Source organism: Hyperolius riggenbachi, chromosome 6 (assembly GCF_040937935.1).
Source record: "Hyperolius riggenbachi isolate aHypRig1 chromosome 6, aHypRig1.pri, whole genome shotgun sequence".
In the NCBI taxonomy this organism is placed as follows: Eukaryota; Metazoa; Chordata; class Amphibia; order Anura; family Hyperoliidae; genus Hyperolius; species Hyperolius riggenbachi.
Genome location: NC_090651.1, coordinates 294,784,763 through 294,811,544, shown reverse-complemented (window position 1 = coordinate 294,811,544; position 26,782 = coordinate 294,784,763). Strand labels below are relative to the sequence as shown.

General features: G+C 44.6%; 1 protein-coding gene and 1 pseudogene across 2 annotated transcripts in view; both read right to left on the bottom strand.

Annotated features, from left to right (window-relative positions):
- Nucleotides 1-26,782, bottom strand: part of LOC137522798 (sulfotransferase 2B1-like) — an 81,361-nt gene that overhangs the window by 18,284 nt on the left and 36,295 nt on the right. Inside the window, exons 1-4 of one of the 2 annotated variants that reach the window (XM_068242889.1) lie at nucleotides 23,170-23,353; nucleotides 19,354-19,495; nucleotides 10,370-10,578; nucleotides 588-714 (exon numbers count right to left, since the gene is read on the bottom strand). In XM_068242889.1, the coding sequence (XP_068098990.1) occupies nucleotides 588-714; nucleotides 10,370-10,578; nucleotides 19,354-19,489 (472 nt within the window). In that variant the 5' untranslated portion in view covers nucleotides 19,490-19,495; nucleotides 23,170-23,353. Of the gene's footprint in view, nucleotides 1-587; nucleotides 715-10,369; nucleotides 10,579-19,353; nucleotides 19,496-23,169; nucleotides 23,354-26,782 lie in introns of those variants that run through there. The other variant, XM_068242890.1, reaches the window with a different exon arrangement.
- On the bottom strand, nucleotides 12,809-12,893 carry LOC137523150 (U5 spliceosomal RNA; annotated as a pseudogene).

Below are 26,782 nucleotides of genomic sequence, written 5' to 3'. Positions count from 1 at the left end.
AGCTCCATCGTCAAGACTAACAAAGGAACGGCAATGAGGAGGGGGATAGGGGAAACCTCTGGATTATTCAGAGGCTTCCCTCTACCTACCTATCTACCAAGTACCCATTTGGGGCTTTTTTTTTCTACAGCTACACTTTAAGAACTGAAATGACTGACACAAAATCAATCCTAAATTATCCCTTGATCAATAATGCAGTTATGATCTATTAGCGATGAGACCCTCTTCCAATACAGATATGCCCTCTGGAACAGGTGTTGCTGTGGCCCCACATGTTATGATTAGGAAGGGGGAAGAATGGCGGCTGCATTGTAATCTGAAAAGTCTTGGTGGTAACACTTGTTTTATAATTACTGGTTAATGGGACCAAGGCTGTGAGGATCAAAGGGAAGCAGAAGGAAGGAGGATGAACGCTTGGGAAAGGGCAAGTGAGGATATATGATTTTTTTTAGAGGGGGCAGTCAAATGATTTGTAATTAAGCCACTGGATTCATTACAGTAATTTGGTATTACTAGCAGAATTACACTTGAATATTTAGTTAGCAGGAGATTTTTACATTTGATATTTTATTTTGCTGTACACTCACCGGTTCCTTCGAAAAAGCCATCTATACATTTTTGAAAATCATCATTTGCTTTGAAGAGGCTAAGAATCTTGGTGAAGTAGAACAAGGACACAATCACATCTTTAGGGTTTCGAATTGTGTACACAACCTGAAGAGTACAAAATATTAAAAAAACAGCATAGAAGGAATGGTATATATATATGTGTGCGTGTCATGTTTTTTATTCAATTATAGCTTAGCTCACAGTGTATCTGATGGCAGTATTATCATGTATTTATACAGCGGTGACACCTTTGCAGTGCTTTACAGAATACATACTAACAGAGGAGCTCACAATTCCTACTATAGTCTAAAAACATTTTGGGGGACATCAATTAGCTTGTTACTATGTTTTTAGAAGACAGCTAAGTGCCTGGAGGAAAGATACACAAGCAGGAGGATAGCATACACACTCCATGTATTGGCTCACAGTGACCACAGGGTCAGAAGAAGCCAGTGAATTTGGCTCCTGACCGGCGCATGTAGCCCAGCTGACAGCTGAATGTAGTGGCGACAGAGCAGCGATAGTGTGGGGAGAATATGGAGACAGGCTTTTAAAATCTACGCCCTGGGAGAGATAAGAGTATCCAAACAGGGTGTAGATTTAGCTGTGGTGAAAACAGGCTAAATTACAAAGGAACTTATGTACCGCTCAGACCTCTCAAATAATTATTTAATGAAGGTGGAATCTTACTTGAACAGATAAGTCCAATGAATGAGAATACCTTATATAATGTGAAAATGTAGGCAGGGGTACCACTTATGAAGATTCTTGTATGGGAGGGTTAGGAGGTGCAATTGGATCTTCTGGATAATTGGAAAGACCACAGTTTCCATATTACTCATATGAAGACATAACTACAAACATTAAATAGATTTAATGGATGGCTAAAAAAAAAACCATACAAAAAAAAGTCTCTCGAGTGGCCCAGTGTGCAGCCCAGGGCTCAAACTAAGGTTCTGGTCCCTTGTTTTGCACTCTACTTGATAAAACATTCACGGGGGGGCCTGAACCACAAATCCCCTCTTCAGGACAGCATGAAAGGCAAGACCATGTCAGAGAAAGATTTGCTCCTTGGGTACAAAAGTTCAGATTTATAATTGGTCACCCACATAGATTTGATATAGGTTTTCTATCATATTTTCATATTTCGGTTGATGCCAACTTTTGGCAAAGAAGGGAGAATGATTTTTACCAAAATATGAATGTTTTCAGAGTTGAATGGTAATTATGACCAAAGCAGAGTTATCGGTTTCTGAGGAATTAAATATAATATTTCATCCTGCGTAATCCAGTAAAGAACCCTGCTTTCTGAAGAGATGTTACCAGATAGTAATACTGTAATTCTAGTTTGGTTGTGAAAATAACCTTTGTCTTACACGAATAGATAGCTTTAGGTGTTCTTCGCACTTTCTTGTGAGGTGGTGGCAGCATATCAAATATCTTGTGATAAGATTGCAGAATGTGTTGGTAGTTCATACAGTCAAGATTGTATTGCGTAGGGACACTGCAAACAATCCAATTTGTTACTCTGTGCACAGTGAGAAAGGCATTCTGGGACTCTCAGTGGCTGGGGCAGGAAATGCAGCTGTGTTGGACGGAACAGGGTTGCTTGGAGCTGTCACACTGGGTAACCAGCTGATCCTCTTCCTCCAATACTTTTAGCCATGGACCCTAAACAAACATGCCAGTAAGGTTTTCTGACCCAACCCTGACTGGGTTAGCCACATGCTTGTTTCAGGTGTGTGATTAAGACACCATGGGCTTGATTCACAAAGCGGCGCTAACCTACTTAGCACGTCTAAAGTCTTTAGACGCGCTAACCAGGGTGCTAAGTAGGTTAGCACCGGATTTCTCAATCAGATCGCACGCAAAGTTTTACACGCGCAAAGATTTACGCGCGCAAAGTTTTACACGCGCTGAGTCCCATAGGCTTTAATGGGCACTTCAGGCGGAGTTTTATGCGCGAAAAGCTTGTTTAGACGTGCTAAGGGGGTTTTCACAGGCGTGCTAACAGTTAGCACCGCTTTGTGAATCAAGCCCCATACCTCCCAACTTTTTGAGATGAGAAAGAGGGACACTTAAGCCACGCCCCTGCCACACCCCTAATCATGCTCCCAGCACACCCCTAGTCACGAATACCATAAAGATTTCATAGGAAAATTATGTTTTATAATTCAAACCACATGGTCCTTTCTATCCTGGTTCAAATGAGGGCAGGAAAGAGGGACGGGGACAGGGCTCCCAAAGAGAGACTGTCCATCCAAAAGAGGGACAGTTATGAGCTATGGAGACACTACTGATGCCAAAAAGCTCAGCAGGATGCTGGGCAACTGATATTGTTTAAAAGGCAAGTACTTTAACCCTTTCAGGTGTACTTTAACCCTTTCCCTGCCAAGCATGTACTATGTACGTTATGGCAGGCAAGGGCTCCAACTGCCCACAGTATGTTATTTGGCAATATTTCCTCCAGGAAGTAGCAGGGAGGGGGGGCTGACATCATTCCTCCCTCCCTTCAAATGGGCCCCCCTCCTCTGCTTCTCTGCAGAGCTGGAGCGGTGTGTAATTACTTAGCCGATCGTTCGCTCCTTGCCACGTGTCGTTCGCCAGCAGCTGTCTCCTCTCTTCTTCCTGTTCCCTATATGACACATGACAACATACGCACCATACAGAGATCTGGGGACAGAGAGGAGCCTGCTGCCAGAGAGGACACGGCATGAAGTGTGCGATCGGGTGAGTTAATTACACACCGACTCCTGCGCTCCAGCTCTGCAAGGGTCCACAGGAGGTGGCCCCATGTGGAGGGATGGAGGATGATGTCGGACCCCTTCCCCACAGTGGCATATATATCTGGCTACCTATACTGTGGGCACCTATACCTACTACCTATATTGGGGCACCTATACCTGCTACCTATACTGGAGCACCTATTCCTGGCTACAACTATATCTGGCTACCTGCACTGGCGGCACCTATATCTGGCTACCTAACTGGCTGCACCTATACGTGGCTACCTGTATTGGCAGCACCTATACCTGGCTACCTATACTGGTTGAACCTATACCTGGCTACCTATAGTGGCTGAACCTATACATGGCTAACTGTACTGGGGGCATCTATTCCTGGCCACCTATACTGGCTGCACATATATTTGGCTACCTGTACTGGTGGCACCTATTCCAGGCTACCTATACTGGCTACACCTATATCTGACTACCTGTACTGGCGCACCTATTCCAGGACAGGAAAAGTGGGATACCAATACATATATGGTATCATTGGATTTAGCAGAATCAGGGACAGGATTAAAGAGACTCTGTATCAAAAAAATTATCCCCCGGGGGGTACTCACCTTAAGAGGGGGAAGCCTCAGGGTCCCAATGAGGCTTCCTCCATCCCTGTAGCTGCAGGCAATCCAGTGCTGGCTCCCCCCAAGGCCTCCCACAATCCTCCCCCAACAAGCCTGACAAGGCTTGATATATTTACCTTGCCAGGACCCAGTGTAGGTGCAGTAGCGGCTCTTCCTTCAGGCTAGGTGGAAATAGCCGAACCCATTCGTATCCGCTCTACTGCGCAGTTGCAAAAGGACTCGCTCCTATGCAGTAGAGCGAATCGATCGGGTTCAGCTATTTCCACCTTACCCGAACGAAAAGCCGCTAGTGCGCCTGTGCTGGATCACAGAGAGGTAAATATTTACATCTCCGGACTTCGGGGGACCCGGGCACTTAACGGAGGATGGGGGAAGCCTCGTTAGGATCCAGAGGCTTCCCCCCACAAGGTAAGTATCACCCAGAGGGGTATTTTTTATTACAGTATTTCTTTAAATCTCAACTTTGAAGCTATTGTAATGTGTTTAGTAAAGCACTTGAATTATATAGCTTTATTTATGCCTGTATCGGCATATCTTATGTATGCTGTGCAGTGTTGTGTACTGGAATTCTTTTTATTTTTGATTAAATAAATCATATTTAAAAAAACAAAACATTGTTATGGCGGCCTGAAGTACAGATATGGATTGGTGCAGACATGAATGAAGAGTCAATATAAATTTAATTTATAAAGCTTTGATTGCAATAGCTTGAGATATTGAACGACTGAGTCAAACGATAAGTCATTTTTATATATCAAATACATGCAGAATTCAGCTTGCCTTTTAACTATGATTAAGGGCAGATTGTAAGCCCGACACGCGTTAGTTGAAGCTTGTGATTTTACTGCTTTTGCCATGTGGTATTTCTGAATAAAGAATACCAGCGTTTTTCTACCACTGCTTGGTTTGCGGATCCTTCTGTACATATTGCCTTTTAACCACTTGAGGACCAGGCAGTTTTTCAGGAAATAGGCCACTGCAGCTTTAAGGCCTCGCTGCAAGGCCGCGCAACTCAGCACACAAGCGATTCCCCCCACCCCTTTTCTCCCCACCAACAGAGCTTTCTGTTGGTGGGGTCTGATCCCTGCCAGGATGTTTATTTATTTTTTTATAATTTTTTTTTATTATTTTACAAACATATTCCCTTATTTATTTAATATTTTTTGCCCCCAAACACCCTCTCTCCCCCAGTCAGCCAATAGCCGGCGATCGGCTGTCATAGGCTTCAGCCTATGAGAGCCGATCGCTCTCTTGTGTCCCAGTGGGACAGCCGTGTCACATGGCTGTCCCCAGTACAGCGCTGCCATAGATCGCAGCGCTGTCCCTAGTAAATAGACGGCTGGTTTTCACCATCTAACTGTTTCCTAGTTTAGACCGCCACTGGGAGACTGATGGCGGAGCGAAGCTCCGTCATTCAAGCGGGGATGCGCGCGCATCGGCGCGCGATCCCCTGCAAAATCCGCCCCAAGAACTACACGCCAATTGACGTTAGGCAGTCCTAGGGCTGTGGCCGCGTTCATGCCAATTGGCGTGGAGCGGTCGTATAGTGGTTAAAGGGCCACTATTGTGAAAAAAGTAGGCCAATCCATCTCCTCATAGGAGGATTCTCAGGGATTTCTTTGTTTTTAACAGCATTTCCTGAATAACAGTTTCAAAGTCTAACTGACAAAATAGTGTGCAAGTGAGTAGGGAGGCTGGCTGGTATCTTACTATTTTGGCATTTAAACTGCTGTCAGATTTTAACTGCCTATTGTTTTCGCGATAGTTGTCCTTTAAAGGATGCCTGAACTGAAAATAAACGAATGAAATAAATGACTGTATCTATCTTCCTTCACTTAAAAATGACTTTTTAAGATATTCCACAGTTTTATTTTATGTTTAAATCTACCGTATTTTTCGGACCATTTTCTCCCCCAAAAGTAGAGGGGAAAAGTCAGTGCGTCTTATGGTCCGAACATACAATATTCGGCGCAGTGCTAGGTCTCCCCCTCTAAGCTAATGTGTTCACTGCAGCAGCTGCTGACTGCAAGCGCAGCCGAGGCTCAGCGTGCTCGTCATCCATCTGGTTTCCTCTCAGGGCTTCTATCTTCAATTGTTTCCCCCTCTTTATGACCCCAGCGCCGCCAGGTCACAATGCGAGAAAGCAGGAGGAGTCCCGACACGGTGAGCAGGTACGCTCAATCCTGAAGTGGATCGCTGGCCACATGTTGTAATCCGGACTGCGGGCATCCCGGCTCCATGACCCCATCACCGCTAGATCACAATGCCAGAATGCAGGAGTCTCAGCACGGTGAGCATACTCCTGAAGTGCATCGCTGGCCACATGTTAATCCGGACTGCGGGCATCCCGGCTCCATGAACCCATCGCCACTAGATCACAATGTGAGAACACAAGAGGAGTCCCAACACGATGAGCGGTACACTCTCTCCTGAAAAGGATCGCTGGTTGGAAGCATCCCGACTCGTGGGGGTGAGGGCAGGAGGAGTCCTGGCATAGGGTATGCAGACAACACTCACTCCTCAATTGCATCGCTGACAACCAATGGAATCCGGACTGTGGGCAGGAGTCGGCGCGATGTGTGAGCATGCAGCGCACTCCTGAATTAACTGCATTCACGCAGTGAATGGCCCAAATGGTCCCGCCTTCAAGACCATCGGCTCCTGTAAGAAAGCAGAGCAGTGGCTGTGATTGGCAGCTCCCCCTGCCTGATTGGCCACAGGGCTCTGCAGTCAGGATCTGAAGCTACCACTACACTGCAGCTCCCAGGGCAGAGGGTGAGTGATCCCAACACAGGACACACTTAAAGGGATACTGTAGGGGGGTCGGGGGAAAATGAGTTGAACTTACCCGGGGCTTCTAATGGTCCCCCGCAGGCATCCTGTGCTGGGCAGCCACTCACCGATGCTCCGGCCCCGCCTCCGGTTCACTTCTGTAATTTCTGACTTTAAAGTCAGAAAACCCCTGCGCCTGCATTGCCGTGTCCTCGCTTCCCCTGATGTCACCAGGAGCGTACTGCGCAGGCACAGACCATACTGGGCTTGTAGATTGTAATGAGTGGCCTGTGCGCTCCTCCAAGCAATCCCTCCTCACTCCTGCAGCTACAGCGCGGATTAATATAACCCTCAACGCCAACTAGGTGCTGTATTGTGTAAAGTGCTGGATCGCTACACCTTGGGAAGTGTCTACCACCCTAAACAATAGAAAAGTGAAAAGGTGAAGCGCTCAACAACACTTACACATTGATAGAAATATTCTTGCAAGAAATCCCAGCAAACCAATAAGTACTGATATCACAGCACAAATCTGGTGGATATTACAGTATTAGATTAGTATCATTACATAAAAACATACAGTGGGGCATACAGTGACAAAGTCCGCCTATGAGAAAGAGGGGTTAATAAATTATTGTTTGAACCAATGCACAATCCACTTAGATTGGGTCCAGGTAAAGTTCCACAGCTCAAAAAAGAGTTCACAGTCCTTAACTCTGAAATCCCCCTAGTTACACCGATCCATATAGATAGGCTGAAGTACTCTTACCATCAAAATTGGCTGATTATATTACAGATCAGCAGACAGGGCATGCATTTATTTGTAGTTCCTTGAACTGGACTCCCCTTCTTCCTAAGTGAAGCTCAAACAAAAGGACAACAAAGCGTAATCCTGTTTCAACATAAGGATCAAAACCACCACCAGTGCTCACAGCGTGCCTCCTATAGTTTTAACACCACAGTGAACAACGGAAGAAATGCACGCTCACCTATTGCACTGGCTGATCCTGTGCTGACCAGCTGTGCTCGCTTTCTAATCGGAAGGCTCTTCAAAGTACATCCGGACCTTTAAAACTCAGAAGACAATGCTCCCATAGCATAATTCCGTTTAATAAGTAAAAAGATTACAAAGTATTGCACTCACATATGTTAAAAGATCTATGCACATATAAAACATTAGGTCGTCCTCACCGCCGCTTCCTTCATTGAGCGTCTCCACACACCGCAACTGAGAGGCAACTGAGAGGCGGGGTCTCAGTTGCGGTGTGTGGAGACGCTCAATGAAGGAAGCGGCGGTGAGGACGACCTAATGTTTTATATGTGCATAGATCTTTTAACATATGTGAGTGCAATACTTTGTAATCTTTTTACTTATTAAACGGAATTATGCTATGGGAGCATTGTCTTCTGAGTTTTAAAGGTCCGGATGTACTTTGAAGAGCCTTCCGATTAGAAAGCGAGCACAGCTGGTCAGCACAGGATCAGCCAGTGCAATAGGTGAGCGTGCATTTCTTCCGTTGTTCACTGTGGTGTTAAAACTATAGGAGGCACGCTGTGAGCACTGGTGGTGGTTTTGATCCTTATGTTGAAACAGGATTACGCTTTGTTGTCCTTTTGTTTGAGCTTCACTTAGGAAGAAGGGGAGTCCAGTTCAAGGAACTACAAATAAATGCATGCCCTGTCTGCTGATCTGTAATATAATCAGCCAATTTTGATGGTAAGAGTACTTCAGCCTATCTATATGGATCGGTGTAACTAGGGGGATTTCAGAGTTAAGGACTGTGAACTCTTTTTTGAGCTGTGGAACTTTACCTGGACCCAATCTAAGTGGATTGTGCATTGGTTCAAACAATAATTTATTAACCCCTCTTTCTCATAGGCGGACTTTGTCACTGTATGCCCCACTGTATGTTTTTATGTAATGATACTAATCTAATACTGTAATATCCACCAGATTTGTGCTGTGATATCAGTACTTATTGGTTTGCTGGGATTTCTTGCAAGAATATTTCTATCAATGTGTAAGTGTTGTTGAGCGCTTCACCTTTTCACTTTTCATACTGGGCTTGTGCTATACACTCCTCTTGACATCAGCGGGAACGAGGACACGGCAACGCAGGGGCAGGGGTTTTCTGACTTTAAAGTCGGAAATTCCAGAAGTGAGCCAGAGGCGGGGCCGGAGCATCGGTGAGTGGCTGCGCAGGCACAGGATGTCTGCGGGGGACCATTACAAGCCACGGGTAAGTTCAACTCATTTTCCCCCGACCCCCTACAGTATTCCTTTAAAAAACTGTGGGACAGAGGACATAGGAAGGACACAAGGGACATAGTAAGGACAGAGAGGGAAACATAGGAAGGCTACAGAGGGTTGCAGAAAAGGACAGAGGAGGGCATAGGAAGGACACGGGGGACATAGTAAGGACAGAGGGAGACATAGGATGGATACAAGCAGACACAATAAGGACAGAGGGGGACATAGGAAGGATACAGGGGGACACAGTAAGGACAGAGGAGGACATTGGACTGACACAGGGGGACATAGTAAGGACTGAGGGACATAGGATAGATACAGGTGGACATAGGAAGGATACAGGGGGACACAGTAAGGACAGAAAGGGACAAAGTTAGGAAACCAAGTGACACAGGAAGGATAGAGAAGGACATAGGATGGACATGGGAGGGGGGGGGGCATATTAAGGGCAAGGGGGGACAAAGGATGGATACTGGGGGATACAATAAGGATAGAGGGTGACATAGGAAGGATACAGGGGGATACAGTAAGGACAGAAAAAGACAAAGGAAGGATACCAAGTGACACAGGAAAGGCATAGAATGGACACAGGGGGGCATATTAAGGGCAGGGGGGCACAAAGGATGAATGCAGGGGGACACAATAAGGACAGCGGGTGAAATAGGAAGGATATGGGGATACAGTAAGGACAGAAAGGGAAAAAGGAAGGATACAGAATGACGCAGGAAGGACAGAGGAGGACATAGGAAGGATAAAGGTAGACACAGTAAGTACAAAGGGGGACAAAGAAGAACATATGAAGGAAACAGAGGAACACAGAAAGGACAGAGAAGGACACAGGGTACACAAAAGGTACAAGGGGGCCTAATAATTGGGGGGAAAAGATCTACAAGATGCTCCTGGACCATGGATGCACCAGGATTGTTATAATTTTTTTTCCTGGCTTTTGTCCTCTAAACCTAGGTGCGTCTTATGGTCCGGAGCGTCTTATAGTCCGAAAGATACGGTACTTTTTAAGTTTTAACTGTTTTATTGTTTTTGCTCAATGAGACATTCATTGAAGTATGCCAGAGCTAAAATCTATGAACTAGTGACCATTTTTATCTCTTTCCTGCTCTCTCTGAAGCCATTTTCTGCTAGGAAAGTGTTTTATAGTTGGAATTTCTTATCAGTGAGGGTCACATTGTAGTCACTTCCTGTCTGAGTCAGGACTGAGTCAGCCACTTACATACCTGATATTTAACGCTTTCAGGCAGAGAAAGAAAAAAAGGAAGACAGCATAGTTATTAGTGTGCTTGGCACTGTACATACCCATGTCTATCTCATCATGTCACATATCACTTCGGGTATCCTTTATAGATCATACTTACTTTTGCTTTAGATTTTGAGAGAGATTTAGCAAGCAAATGATATGGTAGATGGGAAGAAATGATCCTTGGACGAGTGAGATTCCTCATTTGGTCCATAAACCTAAGAGTTCCAAGCCATGGTGATCGAACATAGATTGGCACAGTTTGGCAAATTGTGGGATCCCCATCATGTTTAATTAAATTCAAGATCTCTGTCATCCAATTGGTACCTAGAAAAAAAAATCGACAAAATAATGTACATATACTCAAATGGGTCCACAAATCGTATGACATATCCAGAAGCACCCAATCTGTTTTAGTTAATTGCATTTAAAATAATAATAATAAAATAATAATAAAATGGCTGCTAATTGGCTGTCATGGGTATTATTATTGATTCACATAGCGCCAGCATCTTCTGTGGCGCTGTACAACAGCATACAGAGTATAACAATACAAAATAAACAATACATTAATTAATACAAGACAATGGTGAATAAATCGACTACAGATTTTTACACAGGGGTGGGAGATATACATACACATTGCACAGCATTGAGAAACAAAAGGGGAAAAGAGTCCTGGCCAAAAAGCCTTACAGACTCAGGCCTCATTTACACCTAAAATGCAAACGCAAGCATTTTTTGAGTGCTCCCCCCCCCCCCCCCCCTCCCCCTGGCCTCCCAGCACTCCCCTGCGTGCTGTTTCTGGTAAAAGCGTTTTTCTAAGTGCTTTTCCAGAGTGGTTTTGTAATTCACTCCCTGACGCAAGTCAGCAAGTGAACTCTTTGACCCGGAAAACAATAAATACAATGGAATTGATTCACAAAGCGGTGCTGTTAGCACGACTGTGAAAATCCCCTTAGCACATCTAAACAAGCTTTTCGCGCATAAAACTTTACGCGCGCAAAACTTTATGCGTACTGCACAGAGCACAGGGCGCACCGCGCGAAGTGCCCATTAAAGCCTATGGGACTTAAACTTTGCGCACGATCTGATTGAGAAATCCGGTGCTAACCTACTTAGCACCCTGGTTAGCACGTCTAAAGACTTTAGACGTGCTAAGTAGGTTAGCACCGCTTTGTGAATCAAGCCCAATGTATTTATTCTTAAAAATGCTCACGCAATCGTTGCACAAAGCGATTTTTGTGAGCGTTCTTTCCTATACCTTCCATTGAGGCAAAATCACCTAAAAATGGTACAAGCACCGCTTTGCTGAGCGGATCGCAAACAAACCGCTTAGATGTGAACTCTCTCACAGGGAATCATTGCACAAGTGTTTTTAGGGTGATAAATCGCCTGCGCTTGTAAAAAGGGCAAAACCGCCCTAGATGTGAATGAGCCCTAAAGGTTTAAGGAATAGGACAGTAGGTAAAGGTAAGCTGTGAATGGTAGAAATGGTGGTCTGTGGCTAAAGTGTCCTAGGTAGGAGAGTATACTTGCTGAAGGTACAAATGTTCACTTCTAGCTGAATTATTACAAGTTTCCTTCTGTTTTAAGAAGGCAAATCATACCAAGCATTGCTTTTTTAGTAGGAGTGCTTTTTGGTCCTTTTTGGCCCTCTATACTTTCCTAGTCACTCAAAGTTGAATCGCGCTCCCCACTGCATCAGATGCTCCTAAAAGATATATACAGAAAGGCCCACATAGCGTAAGGGCTGGTTCAGACGGACGCTTGCAGAGCGTTTACAGCCAGCGTTCAAGGCTTGGTGTTAAACGCTCCCATTCAAGTGAATGGGAGCGTTTGTACCAAGCTTTTACGCGCGTTTGCACAAACGCGGCGTTCGGGTCCCGATTTTCCCTGGCGTTCAAGGAGCCCCTGGAAGCTACATGTAGCTTCCAGGGGAGGTTAACCGCGACGGCTAATGTCCCCCTAGGGGAAGAAAAAACGCGACCGCATCCAAACGCAATGCGAACGCTGCTGAACGCGACGCCAGCAAACGCAACGCCTCCAAACGTCCGTCTGAACCAGCCCTAACTCTGTTATAACGAAATCCCACACCACCCGTGTTCCAGTGACAATAGTGCAGCACACGTGACCATAAACTTCCACTGTAGCTCGCTCACCAGACGATGGCCACCTCAGAAATCAGGTGGATCTATCGCCTAAATCACAAATCCTCACTGGCACTGTAGATCTTCAACTTCTATTTAATATTGCAGTAATCGATTTCCAATCATATAAAACATAAAATCACAACATAGCATAAAACCTTTTAAAACCAATATGCTTCCTGCGCTACAAGTGCGCACTCACGTATGGATTCTTGGTAATCAGGCACATCACATGGACCAACAGCAGGGTCTGTTGCAACATCAGGCCTAGTCCCGTCTGGGTATGTGCATCGGTGTCCCGATTCCTCTCCCGGGCTCCTGTATGCATTTGCGCTATGGTCCTCAGCTCCGTGACCCGATTCAACCACCGCCGCTCTAGTATCATGGTGACGTCAGACGCACTGGACGTAGCTTACAACTCAGTTTTCTTTCTCTCCCTGGAAATCTTTAGTAAAAGGCGAAAGATTTGTACGTTCTGAAGAGACCTAGTGGTGTGGGTGAGTGGCGAATCTGTTGAGGGAGAGTGTTCAAGAGGAGCGGAGAAGATGGAGATAAGTCCTGTAAGTGGGAGTGAAAAGAGGTGACCAGAGAGGAAGATAGGAGAATATTGTTAGTAGAGCGGAGATTGTGTGTAGGATGGTATCTGGAAATACATTTATTTAGATAGGAAGGAGCTAGGTTGTGGAAAGCTTTGTAGGCGAGGGTAAGGATTTTAAATTGTTTCATTTGTGCAACTGGCAGCCAGTGAAGGGACTGACAGAGTGGGATTGGGCTGGAGAAGCGGGAGGAGTGGTGGATGAGTCATGCAGCAGAGTTCATGTTGGACTGTAGTGAAGCTAAACGGTTGGCAGGGAGGCCGCAGGGCAGAGAGTTGCAATAGTATAGTTGTGAAATAGTCAGGGCTTGGGTATATCTAGTTTACGGAATCAGTGAATTTTATACAGTTTCTTTGAAAAGGTGCACTAATTTAAATCATCAAATAGAACCCAAGGTCAGAGAAATTTGGAGGTTGCCTTTTGTTTTTCCTTTTAAACAATACCAGTTGCCTGGTAGAGATGGCCCAAACTGTTTGCCGGTGGACAGTTCCCGGTGATTATAGGCGGTTCGCCCATTCGCCTGCCGGCGAACACATGGGTATGCATGAAGCCAAACATTGACTTCTCATCCCAGAGTCAGCAGACACATGGCAGCCAATCAGGTATCCCTCCCTCTTGGACCCCCCTCAATAAAAACACCAGCACGACAGACGGTTTCCAGTCTGCATTTGGCTTCTGTGCTAGGCAGAGAGAGAGCAGGGAGAGCTGTGTTGTGCTGTGCTGAGAGGGATAGCGTGATTAGCTGCTGTTCTGTGTCTCAAGTGCTTTTATTGCTGCTGCTAAAGTACTAGGTCACCCAATAGCCCATTTAAGTGCTGTTTTTTTTCTTGTTATTGTTATATTGCTGTTCAGTGTGTCTACTGTCCAGTGCACTTGAGCTGTAGGAGACGTGTGCAGTGCTGCTAGTGCCACAGTAGTTTACCCAATAGTCATTAAGGGCTGTTATTTTTTCTTGCTATTTGTCTGTCAACTGACCTGAGTAAAGTGACACTCATTAAAAACAAAACACCCGAGAGACCAAAAGAACCACTACTGTACTGTCATCTAGTATTCACTAGTGCCCTGTATAAAGCCTCACTATCCGGAAGGGGCCTATATTTTGTGGTGATTGAAGCACACAGCATAAACCTAAACTAAAGCTCTCTGATTTCTGCCCCTTTGAGATGAAAACACGACTGTAAAACTACGTAATTTTTCGTGGAACTTTTGCCATGGATCCCCCTCCGGCATGCCACTGTCCAGGTGTTAAGGTCATTTATACAACTTTTCCATCCATTTTGTGGCCAGAAACAGCCCCTATCTTAGTATTATTTATTGTATTTATAAAGTGGCAACATATTACACAGTGCTGCACAATAAATAAATGGGTTAACATACAAGGTAGGACATAGAAGGAGCTCACAACAAAACAAGATCATGCAAATGATTTGATAACAGTAGTTCAGTGTCTTTGGTCAAAATAGAGACCATTGTAATCCACAAGAGGGGTGACGGACAGTAAGCTTGCATAATCAACTGGAAACACTAGGGGGGAGTGCCCTGCCAGAGGCTTACAACCTAATGCTGGGAACACACAATGCAATTTCCCGTCCGATCGATCGGTGATTGGACAGGATGTTGTATCGTGTGTGCATGTCCAAACTGCTCCCTATCGATAAAGGGATCAATTTTCCAATGATAACTTAGCAAAATCAATCAAAAATGGATTGGACATGTCAGAAATAATTGCCCGATTCCTGGCAATCGTGCAGGAAATTGCATTGTGTGTTCCCAGCATAAAGGATGGGGTAGAGACAATAGGTTCATCTGTTGAGAGGGTGCCCAGCAGAACGTATTATGCTGCTGATGTAGGGGGTTACGCGAGTATGAAAAGGTGAGTCTTGAGGGCTCATTTGAAGGTATTAATGGGGGGGGGGGCTAGTCTGATGGCTAGTGGGAGCAAGTTCCAGAGAGTGGGGGCAGCCCTAGTGGAGTCCTGCAATCATGCATGTGAGTGAGCAATGCGCGGTGCAAACAGGAGCAGGTCGTTGGAGGATCGGAGGGGGCAGGCCAGGGTGTGCTTGTGGAAAAGATCGGAGATGTAGGTCGGGCAGGTCCTGTGCATCGATTTGTAGGCCAAGCACAGAATTTTAAAGTTGATTCTGAAGAGGATGGGGAGCCAGTGGAGGGTTTTACAGAGGGGAGTTGTTGCGGTGGATCGATGGGAGGAGTTAATTAGTCTGGCTGCTGCATTCATTAAAAAGATCAAAGGGGGGCAATATGGTTTTAGGGGAATCCCATTAAAAGAGAATTGCAATAGTCTAAATGGGAGATGACAAGGGCATGGATGAGCAGTTTGGTAGTGTCAGGGGACAGGTAGGAGCAGATCCTGGAGATGTTGCAGAGGTAGAAGTTGCAGGATCAGGCAATACTTTGGATGTGGGGTGCAAAGGAAAGCGCAGGGTCCAGGGTAACACCTAGGCAGCAGGCTTGGGAGGTAGGGTGGATTGTAGTGTTGTAGCTAGTGATATGCATATCTGGGAGGGGTGCAGTTGTGCGGGGTAGGAACATCAGAAGCTCAGTCGTGTCCAAATTAAGCTTCAGGATCCTGGCTGCCATCCAGGAGGAAATGGATGTGATGCAGGTGGAGACCTTGTCCACAGTGCAGAGGGAGAGATCTGGGGTGTGAAGGTATACCTGGGGGTCTTTGGCATACAGGAGGTAGTTGAAGCACATAGAGAAGATGATTTTCGCAATTGAGGCAGTGTAGAGTGAGTACAGAAAAGGTCCCAGGACAGAGCCTTGGGGAACACCAACTGTAAGGGGCATGGGAGTGGATGCGGAGCCATTGAAGAATGTTGTGAAGGAGCGGTTGGAGAGGTAGGAGGAGATCCAGGCTAAGGCTAGGTCCTGAATGTCTATGGACTGCAGGAAGTGGAGGAGGGAATGATCAACAGTGTCAAACGTCGAGGAGAGGTCCAGGAGCAGGATAGAGTATTTATTCACCTTTGGCTTTGTCATGGCAAGGGCAAGGTCATTGATCACTTTGGTGAGAGTTGGACATGAGGAAGTGGGTCAAGCGTTGGTGGTAAAGGGGTTGAATAATTTTTTGAAGACACAGGAAAGAAGGGAGATTGCGAATTAGTTGGATGGCAGTGTGGGGTCAAGTAAAGGTTTCTTCAGCAAAGGAAGCACAGTGACCTGTTTGAATATGGAGGGGAAGGTGTCGGTGGAAAAGGAGAGGTTGAAAAGGTGGGTGAGGACAGGGGTCAGATCAGGAAAATGTAGGCAGAGGGAATCAGATGGTACTGGATCTAGGAGGCAGGAAGTGGCAGGTGAAGTTGCCAGCAGCTGGTTGACTTCCTCCACTGTGACAGAAGAGAAGGATGTAAGGAGGGGGGGGGGGGACGTAGGAGTAAGGTGGGGAGGAGGAGGGGCAATGAAGTGTAGGAGAGAGATATCCCTCTGGATGGTGCTAATTTTGTTAATAATGTGGTTAGTGGCTGAGAGGGTGGAGGTTGGAGGGGGGAGGGGCTATTTCCAATTGGCACTGTTATTGGCCTGAGGAAGCGGGCTTAGACACGTGAAAAATGTTACCTGTGCTAAATAAATATTTCTTTGTCTATATTGAGGTAAGCCACCTATTTTTTTTTCGATTTTATCTTGTTTTTAATCCAATTTTATTCAAACTGGGGCGCCTCTTTACCCAAATTGTGCTCCAGGAAGTCTTGGTTGTGGAGGGATTTCCTCCATGTACATTCTGCAGCTTGTGACTCTTTTTGTACTTTTTTAGTGAGGGCAGTGTGCAAAAGTTGGGGGTTGGGGCAACGGCTGGCATGAAAGATCAGGGGAGCAGCAGCACCTAAGGCTGCCGAGAGGTTGTGGTTGTATTGAGCTGCCGCTTGGTTTGGGCAGGTTAGGCTGGGGAGAGAGGAGGAGAGGAAATGTGGGGGACGGTACAGGACTGTGATGATGCCTTCTGCATGGTGGAAGTAGGTGACAGGGGAAAACAGGGAGGTTTTTTTGCTAATTAGCTGCACTTGCTTTTGGGGAGAGGGGGGAGGAGGGCCCCCCAAAGTCTCTGTGCCCCCCCCCCTAAGCCCGCAGGGGTCACAGGGGTGATTGTTACACCCTTGGTAGAGGCAGATAGCATGGGCCTCAAATGAGGTAAAGTGAAGAGAAGGGGGAGGGGTAAGGACACAGAAAGAGCAGGACGGGGAGAAGTGCAGCCTACCTCTCCCCAGACCTGTTATCTGGTCGGGGGGTATGGCTGAGGTGTACATTCCCGTAGTAGAGGGTTGAGGCTTCAGGCAGATCAGAGGGGATGAAACAGGTCTCAGTAAGGACAAGGAAGGTGAGGGTTTTGGAGAGAAAGAGGTCATGGATGGTTGTAAGCTTGTTACGTATAGATCTGGCATTCTAGAGATCGCAAGATAGATGGAGAGAGTGTCTGAGGATGTAGCGGATGGAAATGAGGTTGGGGTGGGGATGTTCGTAGGTGTGGAGAGGGTGGGAGTTGGGGTGGATGGTGCAGTCAAGAGTGGGGCTAGAAAAGTGAGAGAGATGTGGGGGAGATGTGGGGGGGCTAGGAGACCAGTGTGGGATTGGAGTTAATACGTCTGGTGAGAAGTGGAAAGGGGACTAGGGGTAGGAGCAGATGGAGCCAGAACATGAGGCACCGGTAGGGCGGGTGATCAGAGGAGAGAGGAGCATATAAAAGGGGTACGCATACTGATGTGCTGGGTGTACATATCGATACGCTGGGAGCAGTGGTTTGGTTGGTGGGGAAAATGGTGGTGCAGCAGGGAATCCTTGGTGATTGGGTTGACCAGTGCAATTAGATTATCAGTGGGGTGAGTTGCAGGCAGGGATGACCTGATTAGGCTGCAATAGTGTTCAACAAACCAACTAAATTACAAAGTAGAGCAAGTTGCCTTGGTGTGATGCTTAATTCTGCTGAATTACTGGTGAATTCTGATGAATTCGATTTGTAAGATCCTTAAAAGGAACCTGAGATGGGGGATTACCATTAAAATATACATACCTGGGGTTTCCTCCAGCCCCTCCGGCCTGATTGCTCCCATGGCATCCTCTTCTCCCTCTCTGTTCACTCGCAATTGGACCCACGGAAAGTCCTTCAGTCAGGGGCAAACTACACATTCGCAACCCAGCCACATGCGCACTCCCACCGCATTCACGTCGCCTGGAGATTTCTGCATTTGACTCTGGTAGAAAACTCTGTCTTTTTTTAATGAATAGAAATATGTGTCTTCAATATCAAAGTGTGATCTTCACAAAACAAGCTTGTGGTCATGGCCCTAATAAAGGAGATATCTTAGGACCTTCAAAGCAATTATTAATACTTGCTCACCAGGCCGAAAAATGCTACAAAATTATTCCCAAACACATTGGGACTTTACTGGTCCAGCGTCAGGCAGATCATGCACAAATGGAGGCAATTCAACCACATTGCTAGGCTCTTTATACTGTAAGTGGTCAACCAACAAAGTGCAAGAAAAGTACGACAGGAAGTCTCAAAGAACTCCATGGTAATGTCCGAGGAACTAAAAGCCATTGGCAAAGTCAATGTTGGTGTTCACGAATGCACCATCGGGTGAACATTGGATAACAATGGTGTTCACAGCGAGGTTACAAAGAGAACATTGCAGATATTTTGATTTTATATTTTGCAAAACTGTTTTTTAGAAAACATTTTATGTCTAACTGAAAATAATTCACATTTAGATGCATATAAAAACTCTTTCATTGTTTAGGAACAAGGGAGAAAAAAAGAGAGGACATTACTCAGGATCATCGCTGTGCCATAAGGGTGCTGTGTGTCAAGACATAAGGAGAGGCTTGCAGGTAGAGAAAGAAAAAGCTTGGCACAAAAGCGTAATGCTTCCAGACTTTTATTTGATGTGTACATACAGATCACAGCACAAACAGGAGTAAGAGATAGCCTAAAAACCATTTCACGGGAACAGCCCGCTTCCTCAGAGACCAAGTACCTTTGGTCTCTGAGGAAGTGCGTTGTTTCCTTGAAACTGCTGTTAGGCCACCTCCTACTCCGGTTTGTGCCATGATCTGTATGTACCCATGGCATTAAAAGTCTGGAAGCATTAGGATTTGGTGCCAAGCTCTTTCTTTCTCAACCTGCAAGTTTGAATCTATTTGTTGTGAGCACACTACGTTTGGGGCATAAGGAGAGGCAGTGGAACATGTCCTATTTTCTTTTTTTGTTTCAACTATAATTTCATCATCAGAGCAGCATGTTCAGAAAATACACAAATTAGCATGGTGGCCCACTGCAGGGGAGAGACCTAAAAAGCAGAAAGTATTGTTGGGAAAGTAAAAGAACAACTGATTAAGTTTACCTGACTTGGGGTAGGTGATGTTGAAGACATCATCATCAAAGACTTCAAATTCATTTTCAGCAAAACTAAGAGCGTCTTCTGTGTAAGCGTCTTTGGCATATCGAACACCTTTATATATAAAATATTTGAATGCCATGTTTACCTGCAAACATAATGGAGAAGTGAGAAGAAGGTAATCATATATGATAAACTGCTAGCCGTCTTTAGCAGTGTTTCGTATCAGTCAGGCTTCGGCACCTCCACACCACTGACACAGTTGGTCTCCTAGAAGAAATAGATATCCTGCCTGCCTTCTGAAAATAGAGTACCGTACACAGGTGATTGAAGATGGTCAAGTTCTCATGCATAATTTATGCTAAAGGAGAATTCATGCCATCGTTTTTATCCGATGATCAGACTGGCTGATAATGTTTCAACTTCCATGGAAATTAAATTTCCGCATTTCCGTTCGAAAATCTGCATTTCTGATCCAACGACTACTCGGAAATCAGATGTCTGCAGATATACTGCATTACTGCAACTCGGTAATTTTAGCCCAATCACAGAACCCGGCAGAATTGGACCGATCAGAGAATGCCAATCAGGGAATGGAGAAAAATTACCAAATAAAGATTCCTCGAAATTTGCATTTCCAACTATCCCTAATCATTCCTATGCTTCTCCGTTTATTCTTCTTTACAATATTTATGTCGGAGAGTATGTCTTGAATGACAACTAATCTTCTTAGGTGGAGCCATCTGTTTGGGACAGTCAAAAAACATTTTCTGTGTGTGCATGTGACAATGGCTTAAGCTGGAAACAAAATCAGGTGAGTGCATTCTTCCATCCATTTGTGTTCACTTAACAATTCAATATGGCAGATGTCTTTCTGTTATAACACTCCTGCTTCATCGGGTATATAATGAGCCTAATGGACAAAAAAAAAAAAAATTAGACTATGCACCTTCATATTAGTCTTGGTTTTTCCAACCAATTAGCTCATTATATACCTAATGAAGAGGGAGTGCTAGCCCACGATATCCATTGTGGTGAGCTTCATCAATTGAGAGGACTCAGTACATCACTATGCAGCTTCAGTTATATCTGTAGTAGGGATAGTACAATACAAATGGCCACTTTTAACAGGACAATGCAACCTGTCACCGATTTGGATTGGTCTCTGAACGATTAACTGAATATGATTCTATATGCTTCATTGTCCAGTATAGTCAACTGATCTTAAAGTGAACCCGAGATGAAAATAAACTAATGAGATAAACAATTGGATCTGTCCTTTTACTCGTAAAAATTGGTTTTTTTTGTTTTTTTTTTTTTTTTTTTAGGTATTTCAAGGTTTTATTTTATGTATGAACTTTTACAAAGCAGATTTAATGTTTTATAGTCTCTGCTCAATTGCAGTGTCTCAAGTGTCTCCATATGCAATTTACTCCTAGGTGATATTTTCACACCTTGTTGTAAATTAAATGCTTTTTAAACCTCCAGAAAGCAAGAAAATACTCAAAATAATATTGGCATTACTTTTTGGTACCTTTTCAATTGCAAAGTGCTGAAAAGTTATTTTAAATAAGCATTGAAAAATTATCTCCTAGGAGAAAACTCAGGAGAAAAATGAAATGCATTTGGGCCTCAGAGTGAAAATACATGAACTATTGACCTTTTTATCTATTCTCCTCACAGAAGCCCAGTTATCTGCATAGGAAAGTGTTTTATAGCTGGAATTTGTTATCAGTGAGCCGACTGGGTCCCGAGTGGAGAAAAACTGTCAGTTCCATAGCTAATTATAAACTCTTTCAGTCAGGGCAAAAAGAAAAGGAGCACAGTATAAGTGTCTGTATGCTTGCCACTGTATATACACATTTCTATCTTATCATGCAACATCACGTGTCATCTCGGGTACACTTTAACACCCTCTCTATCCCATCAAGCATCTGTAGCAGGGGCGTAGCTAGAGATCATGGGGCCCCATAGCAAATATTAGTTGGGCCTCCCTCCAAAAAAATAAAAATATAAAATTAAGCATCTTTGTGCCCCTCCCCACACCAATTTTAGGTAACCAGAGGAGCCCCCAAAGATTAAGTAGCCCGTAAGTAATAGTAGCCAGAGGTACACCTTAGGTCAGAGGTGCCCACACTTTTTCAACTTGTGAGTAGGGATGCTCATTCGGATTCCGCGGAAATGCAATTTCCGAAATTCCGATCGGAAATTGCATTTCCGCATCGGAATGCGGAAATCGGTAATGCAAGTGCGTTAGGCGGATTTCCGCCGGAAATCGCGGAAATTTCCACCGGAAATCGCGGAAATTCCGCCAGACTTTAACATTGATTTTCTCAAAAACTATAAGGTCTTTTCAAAAACGTTTTTTGCATCTAGTTCACAAGATTCAGTTTAATAACCCCTGAAAATTTGGTTTTTCTAGGACTTACGGGGGCTTTGCTATTAACCGCTAAAGTCGGCGGATTTTTACTGTAATGTAAAATGCAGAAAATCTGCTTCTGACTATTTTCTGCATTTACATTACAGGAAAAATCCGCTGACTTTAACGGTTAATAGCAAAGCCCCTGTACGTCCTAGAAACACCAAATTTTCAGGGTTTATTAAACAGAATCTTCTGAACAAGATGCAAAAAATAGTTTTCAAAAAGACGTTATAGTTTTTGAGAAAATTGATGTTAAAGTCGGGCGGAATTTCCGCGATTTCCGGCGGAAATTGGTAGCGGAAAGCGGAATCGGTATTTGGCAATGGCGTAATGCGGAATTACCGCGGAATCGGAAATTAGCATTTCCGACCATCCCTACTTGTGAGCTACTTTAAAAAATTAGCAAGTCAAAATGATCTACCTATGTACAATTTTAGGAGCACAAGTGTATATACAGAATGGAAAATGTAGTGGGGTCGGGATCTACCATGAAGGCCTTCGCGATCTACCTAATGGGCACCCGAGCCATAGAGCCTTTCCAGTCCTTGCAATGTCCCCTCGTTCCACTGCTGTCTCCCGTTCAAATCTCCCATTGTCAGGACTCGCATCCCAGAGGCAGGTGCACCCATACTGCTCATGCATGGGCCAGGACTCCCACGTGCACTACGGATCCGCTCATCTTTAGGTATACTCAGGGACACAAGTACTTCCAAAGGCTGCCCGAAGACCTATTTGACCTTTCTTGAACATAAACAGAGGACAGTGGTGGACCCAGGAAACAGGCAGAGGACTAGGAAGGCTCCGTGACATCCAGAGCCTTCCCTCTACATAGGGGAATATATACTTTTTTTTTGTTTCACAGTACAGGGTTGCTTTGCTGTGGTTACAATGCCCTTAAGGTTTCTTTTTTTTTTAAAGAGATGTTTGGCATACTGACGCTAGACCAATTCCACTGGTGGTAAATGCCATTTTACATTGACTCCTTTGGAAGGCAAATGACTAGTCAGAACCACAATTCCTGCAGCAGCAATTCTACAACATCCAGCCAGTGCCAAGCTTGTCGTGTTAACTGGTCCCACTGAAAACAATAGAGTTTACATTCCAAAGTAACACTAACTACCAGGAATCACTTGCCGTGTGAACGTGTGCTAAACTCTAAAGTAACACAGCAGTATCTGCTAGTTGTGACTGCTCGAAGTATACAGAAACCAAATACATAGGAAGAATATGGGTTTGCGCAAGAGACAAGATTACTGTGCCAGAGCTGTAGCATGGGAAGCCTCCTGTCAGCCATGTGACCAGCCTGAAGACACAAGTGCCCCATTCATGTCAGCATAACAATAACCGGGAATGTTCTGCCTCTCCAGTCTAAGCACTACAATGTGATCTCTGTAACTCACGGTTGTGTTGAGATATGTGTAATCGCAGCCTTAGGTAGATTGGCGGACAGTGACTCGATCCAAACGACACCTTGAAGATCGTGAAGAAGTTTATTCAAACTGTGCAGATCATACACTGATGAACAAATGGATAGGTCAAAAAATCATAGTGTGAGCAACTAGCAGAAGCATGTAGCTGAGATGCAGGGTTGAAGCTAGAATGAGCTAGAACCAGCAGTAGGGGAGGAGACAAGGAGATCAGAGGAGGGTAAGGGAAGAGAGAGGAGACACACTTGAAAAAAGGCAAACTATGCATGTGTAACATGACACTCCCCGTCGAAATCTATGATTTCTAATAACAATAGTAACTTTAGTTCAAGTTGAACTTGAATAACAGTTATCTTTCAGCTTGGAAGTTACACCTGCAACAAGAGAAACAGCAAAAAGGCAACAAGAAAAACATTACTACAATACTTGTAGAAGTACTTTTCCAAGTGTAGACATGGACTTCAGAGGGGAAGGCAGCAACAGCACCAATCTTTCTTACCTCCCTTTAACAAGGTTGCTTTAAGGTCTGTCTTGAGAGGGGAAAGCAGCAACAGCACCAATCCTTCTTACCTCCCTTTAACAAGGTTGCTTTGAAGGTCTGTCTTCAGAGGGGAAGGCAGCAACAGCACCAATCCTTCTTACCTCCCTTTGTATGAAGTCAGAGTTAGGAGTCTTTCTGTTTAGGCAGAAGCAGTACCAGATCGTTTATGGGTCTGAAGTAATGTCTTGCAGAACCTTCTTTCATTACTTTGGCTTCTGCTTTCCGCACTTTGCCATCATTACTTGGAACAGTCTTAGTAACAAGACCAATAGGCCAATTGTTCCAATGGGCATCTTTTTCCTTGAGGAGAACAACATCTCCGACTTGCAGGCCGGGTTTGCTGACTTGCCATTTTCTGCGACTTTGTAGGTTGCAAAGGTACTCCATCTTCCAACGGCTCCAAAATGCATTAGCAAGATGCTGAACCCTTTTCTATTGGTATTTGTAAACATTGGAACAATCAAAGGCCTGAGGTGGAATAGTATCTACTCCGATCGTTTGAGTTAGAAGGGTGGCTGGAGTTAGCAATACTGGAGACTCTGGGTCTGAGGAAACGGGAACAAGAGGTCTCGCATTGATTATGGCAGACACCTCGGCAAGGAAGGTGACCAAGACGGGAAGATTTGTGGTCCAGCAGCATAGAGTCCAAGGTTTTTCTCGAAATCACGATCATGCGTTCCCAAGAGCCTCCCATATGCGAAGAATGAGGCGGGTTGAATTCCCATTTACACTTGTTGGTATTAGAGAAGTTCTCTATCTTCTCTGTTCCAGTAAAATTTGTCCCACAGTCAGATCTGAGTAACTTAACAGGTCCACGAATGGAAACAAATTTTCTGAAGGCGTTAATGAAGCAAGAAGAGTCCATTGATTCTATAACTTCAATGTGCACTGCACGAATGCTCAAACAGGTGAATAGCACAGCCCAATGCCTATTATTAACAACTCCTCCACGAGTCTTACTTTTAACTATGCTCCAGGGGCCAAAGACGTCAATACCGAGATTGGTGAAGGGTGGTTCGGTACTCAATCTGTCTGTTGGAAGCTCTGCCATCTGTTGATTGAGATGCTTTCCTCTTAGTCTTTGGCTCTTGACAAACTTATGAAGTATGGAGGATATACATCTTTTCATCCCGATTATCCAAAAACCAGCAGCCCTCACTGCTCCTTCTGTAAAGTGCTGGCCTTGGTGTTGAACTTGCTCATGGTAATGTCTGACTATCAGACCAGTAATGTGGTGACGGCCTGGGATGATGAGAGGATTTTGCTCTTTGCTAACCACATTAGACCTTGCAATGCGACCACCAACTCAAAGTAGTTTGTTTGGATCAATTGTTGGATTCAACTGGTATAGAGGGCTATCTTTGGATAGATTTAGACCTTTTGACAAGTTGTGGATCTCTTGCGAATATACTTCATGTTGGACATATTGAATGATGACTCTTTCTGCTTGAGCAACCTCTGCAATGGTGGGAAGCCCTTTACAGATGTGCCACTTACGACAGTCTTGATTAGTGTCATCTTTGCTTGCAAAGTGATGAGCAACGTGAATAAGATGTGCAGTCGCTCGTACAGCAGAAGACCACCTAGAAAAACGTTCAAATTGGTGAGGTTTCAGTCTTGTCTTTGCTTCCACGGAGGTGCTAAGTGTAACTGCACTGGCCTTGATTTCCTTAAGTTCAAAGATAGATTCTACAGGATTTGAGAAGAATTCTTCGTTCAAGAGTACTGGTGGATTTATCCATGATGTATTCAGAAAGGCGGCAGCAGGCACTGCGCGACTGCCTAGGTCAGCAGGGTTCTGGTCCGGGGGTACATAGTGCCATTGCTCTAGGGTTGAGAATTTCCTAATACGATCCACACGATTACCAACATACACATGAAACTGTCTTGTTCGATTGTGTAGATATCCTAGCACTATCTTGCTGTCTGTGTAAAAGTCAAAGGAATCAATGTCAAAGTCTGTTTCGTGCTCAATAAGCTCAGCAATTTCAACAGCTAACATGGCTGCACAGAGTTCGAGCCTTGGAATGGTATGTGCAGGCTTTGGAGTTAACTTGGTTTTGCCCATGATGAATCCTACATCTATTTCACCGTTGGAGTAGAACAACTCGAAGATAGGCTACTGCCAGGGGTGGGCAGAAACTACGCATATGCGAATCTACGCAACGTATTTTACGCTATACACATAGGCGTAGCATTCCGTATGCCTAAAACTATGCATAGCAAAATACGCGTAGTCAGTTTTGCCGTTCCGTAGTGATACGCAATATACGCACGCGTGTGCGTAATTTGCGTAGCTTCGCATGCGTAATTTTAATGCGTATGTATACGCAGCCAGGAGTATACTACGCGTAAAGCGAAGTTTACACTGTCACTTAGCTAATGCATTCGTAGCTACGCCTTAGGCATAGATTACGCTTACGCATATTTTTATACGCGTAGTTTCACAAACAGACTATTTGGCCAATCAGGTAAAACTTTTGGTGGCTGCTATACCCTTAGCAACCAATAGAAATTTAGCCCACCCCTCAGTATAAAAGCTTTGTTCCAACAGCTCTGGTTTCAGTTTCTGGGTGTTATTGTGCTGTGTGCTGGGCTTTGTGAGGACTCTGAGAAGAAACAGCTTACACAGGCTGCAGCCAGTGACATACACATCCACATTCCTTGCATTCTTTTGTTATTTTCCTTATTTCTAATCTGTGTTTTGGCTACCTAGCTACTAGTATTACTATTTAGTGTAAGGATTTCTGTGATTTAGTGTTAGGCAGCTACAGAAGATAGGAGGAGGACTGTGTATATAGCTATATAGTTCCATGCTGTGATCTGTAGTCCTATCATCCTTTTTTCATTTGTTTTCCTTATTTTAATTCCACTGTATTATTGTATTCATTCCTGTCCTTTATTCATTCTGTTATTTTTCTTATTGTTATTCTGTTTTTGCTAGCCTAGCTAGCTAGTAGCTACTAGTCCTACTTTGTGTAAGGATTTCTGTGACTTAGTGTTAGGCAGCTACAGACGACTGTGTGTGTAGTTCCATGCTGTGAT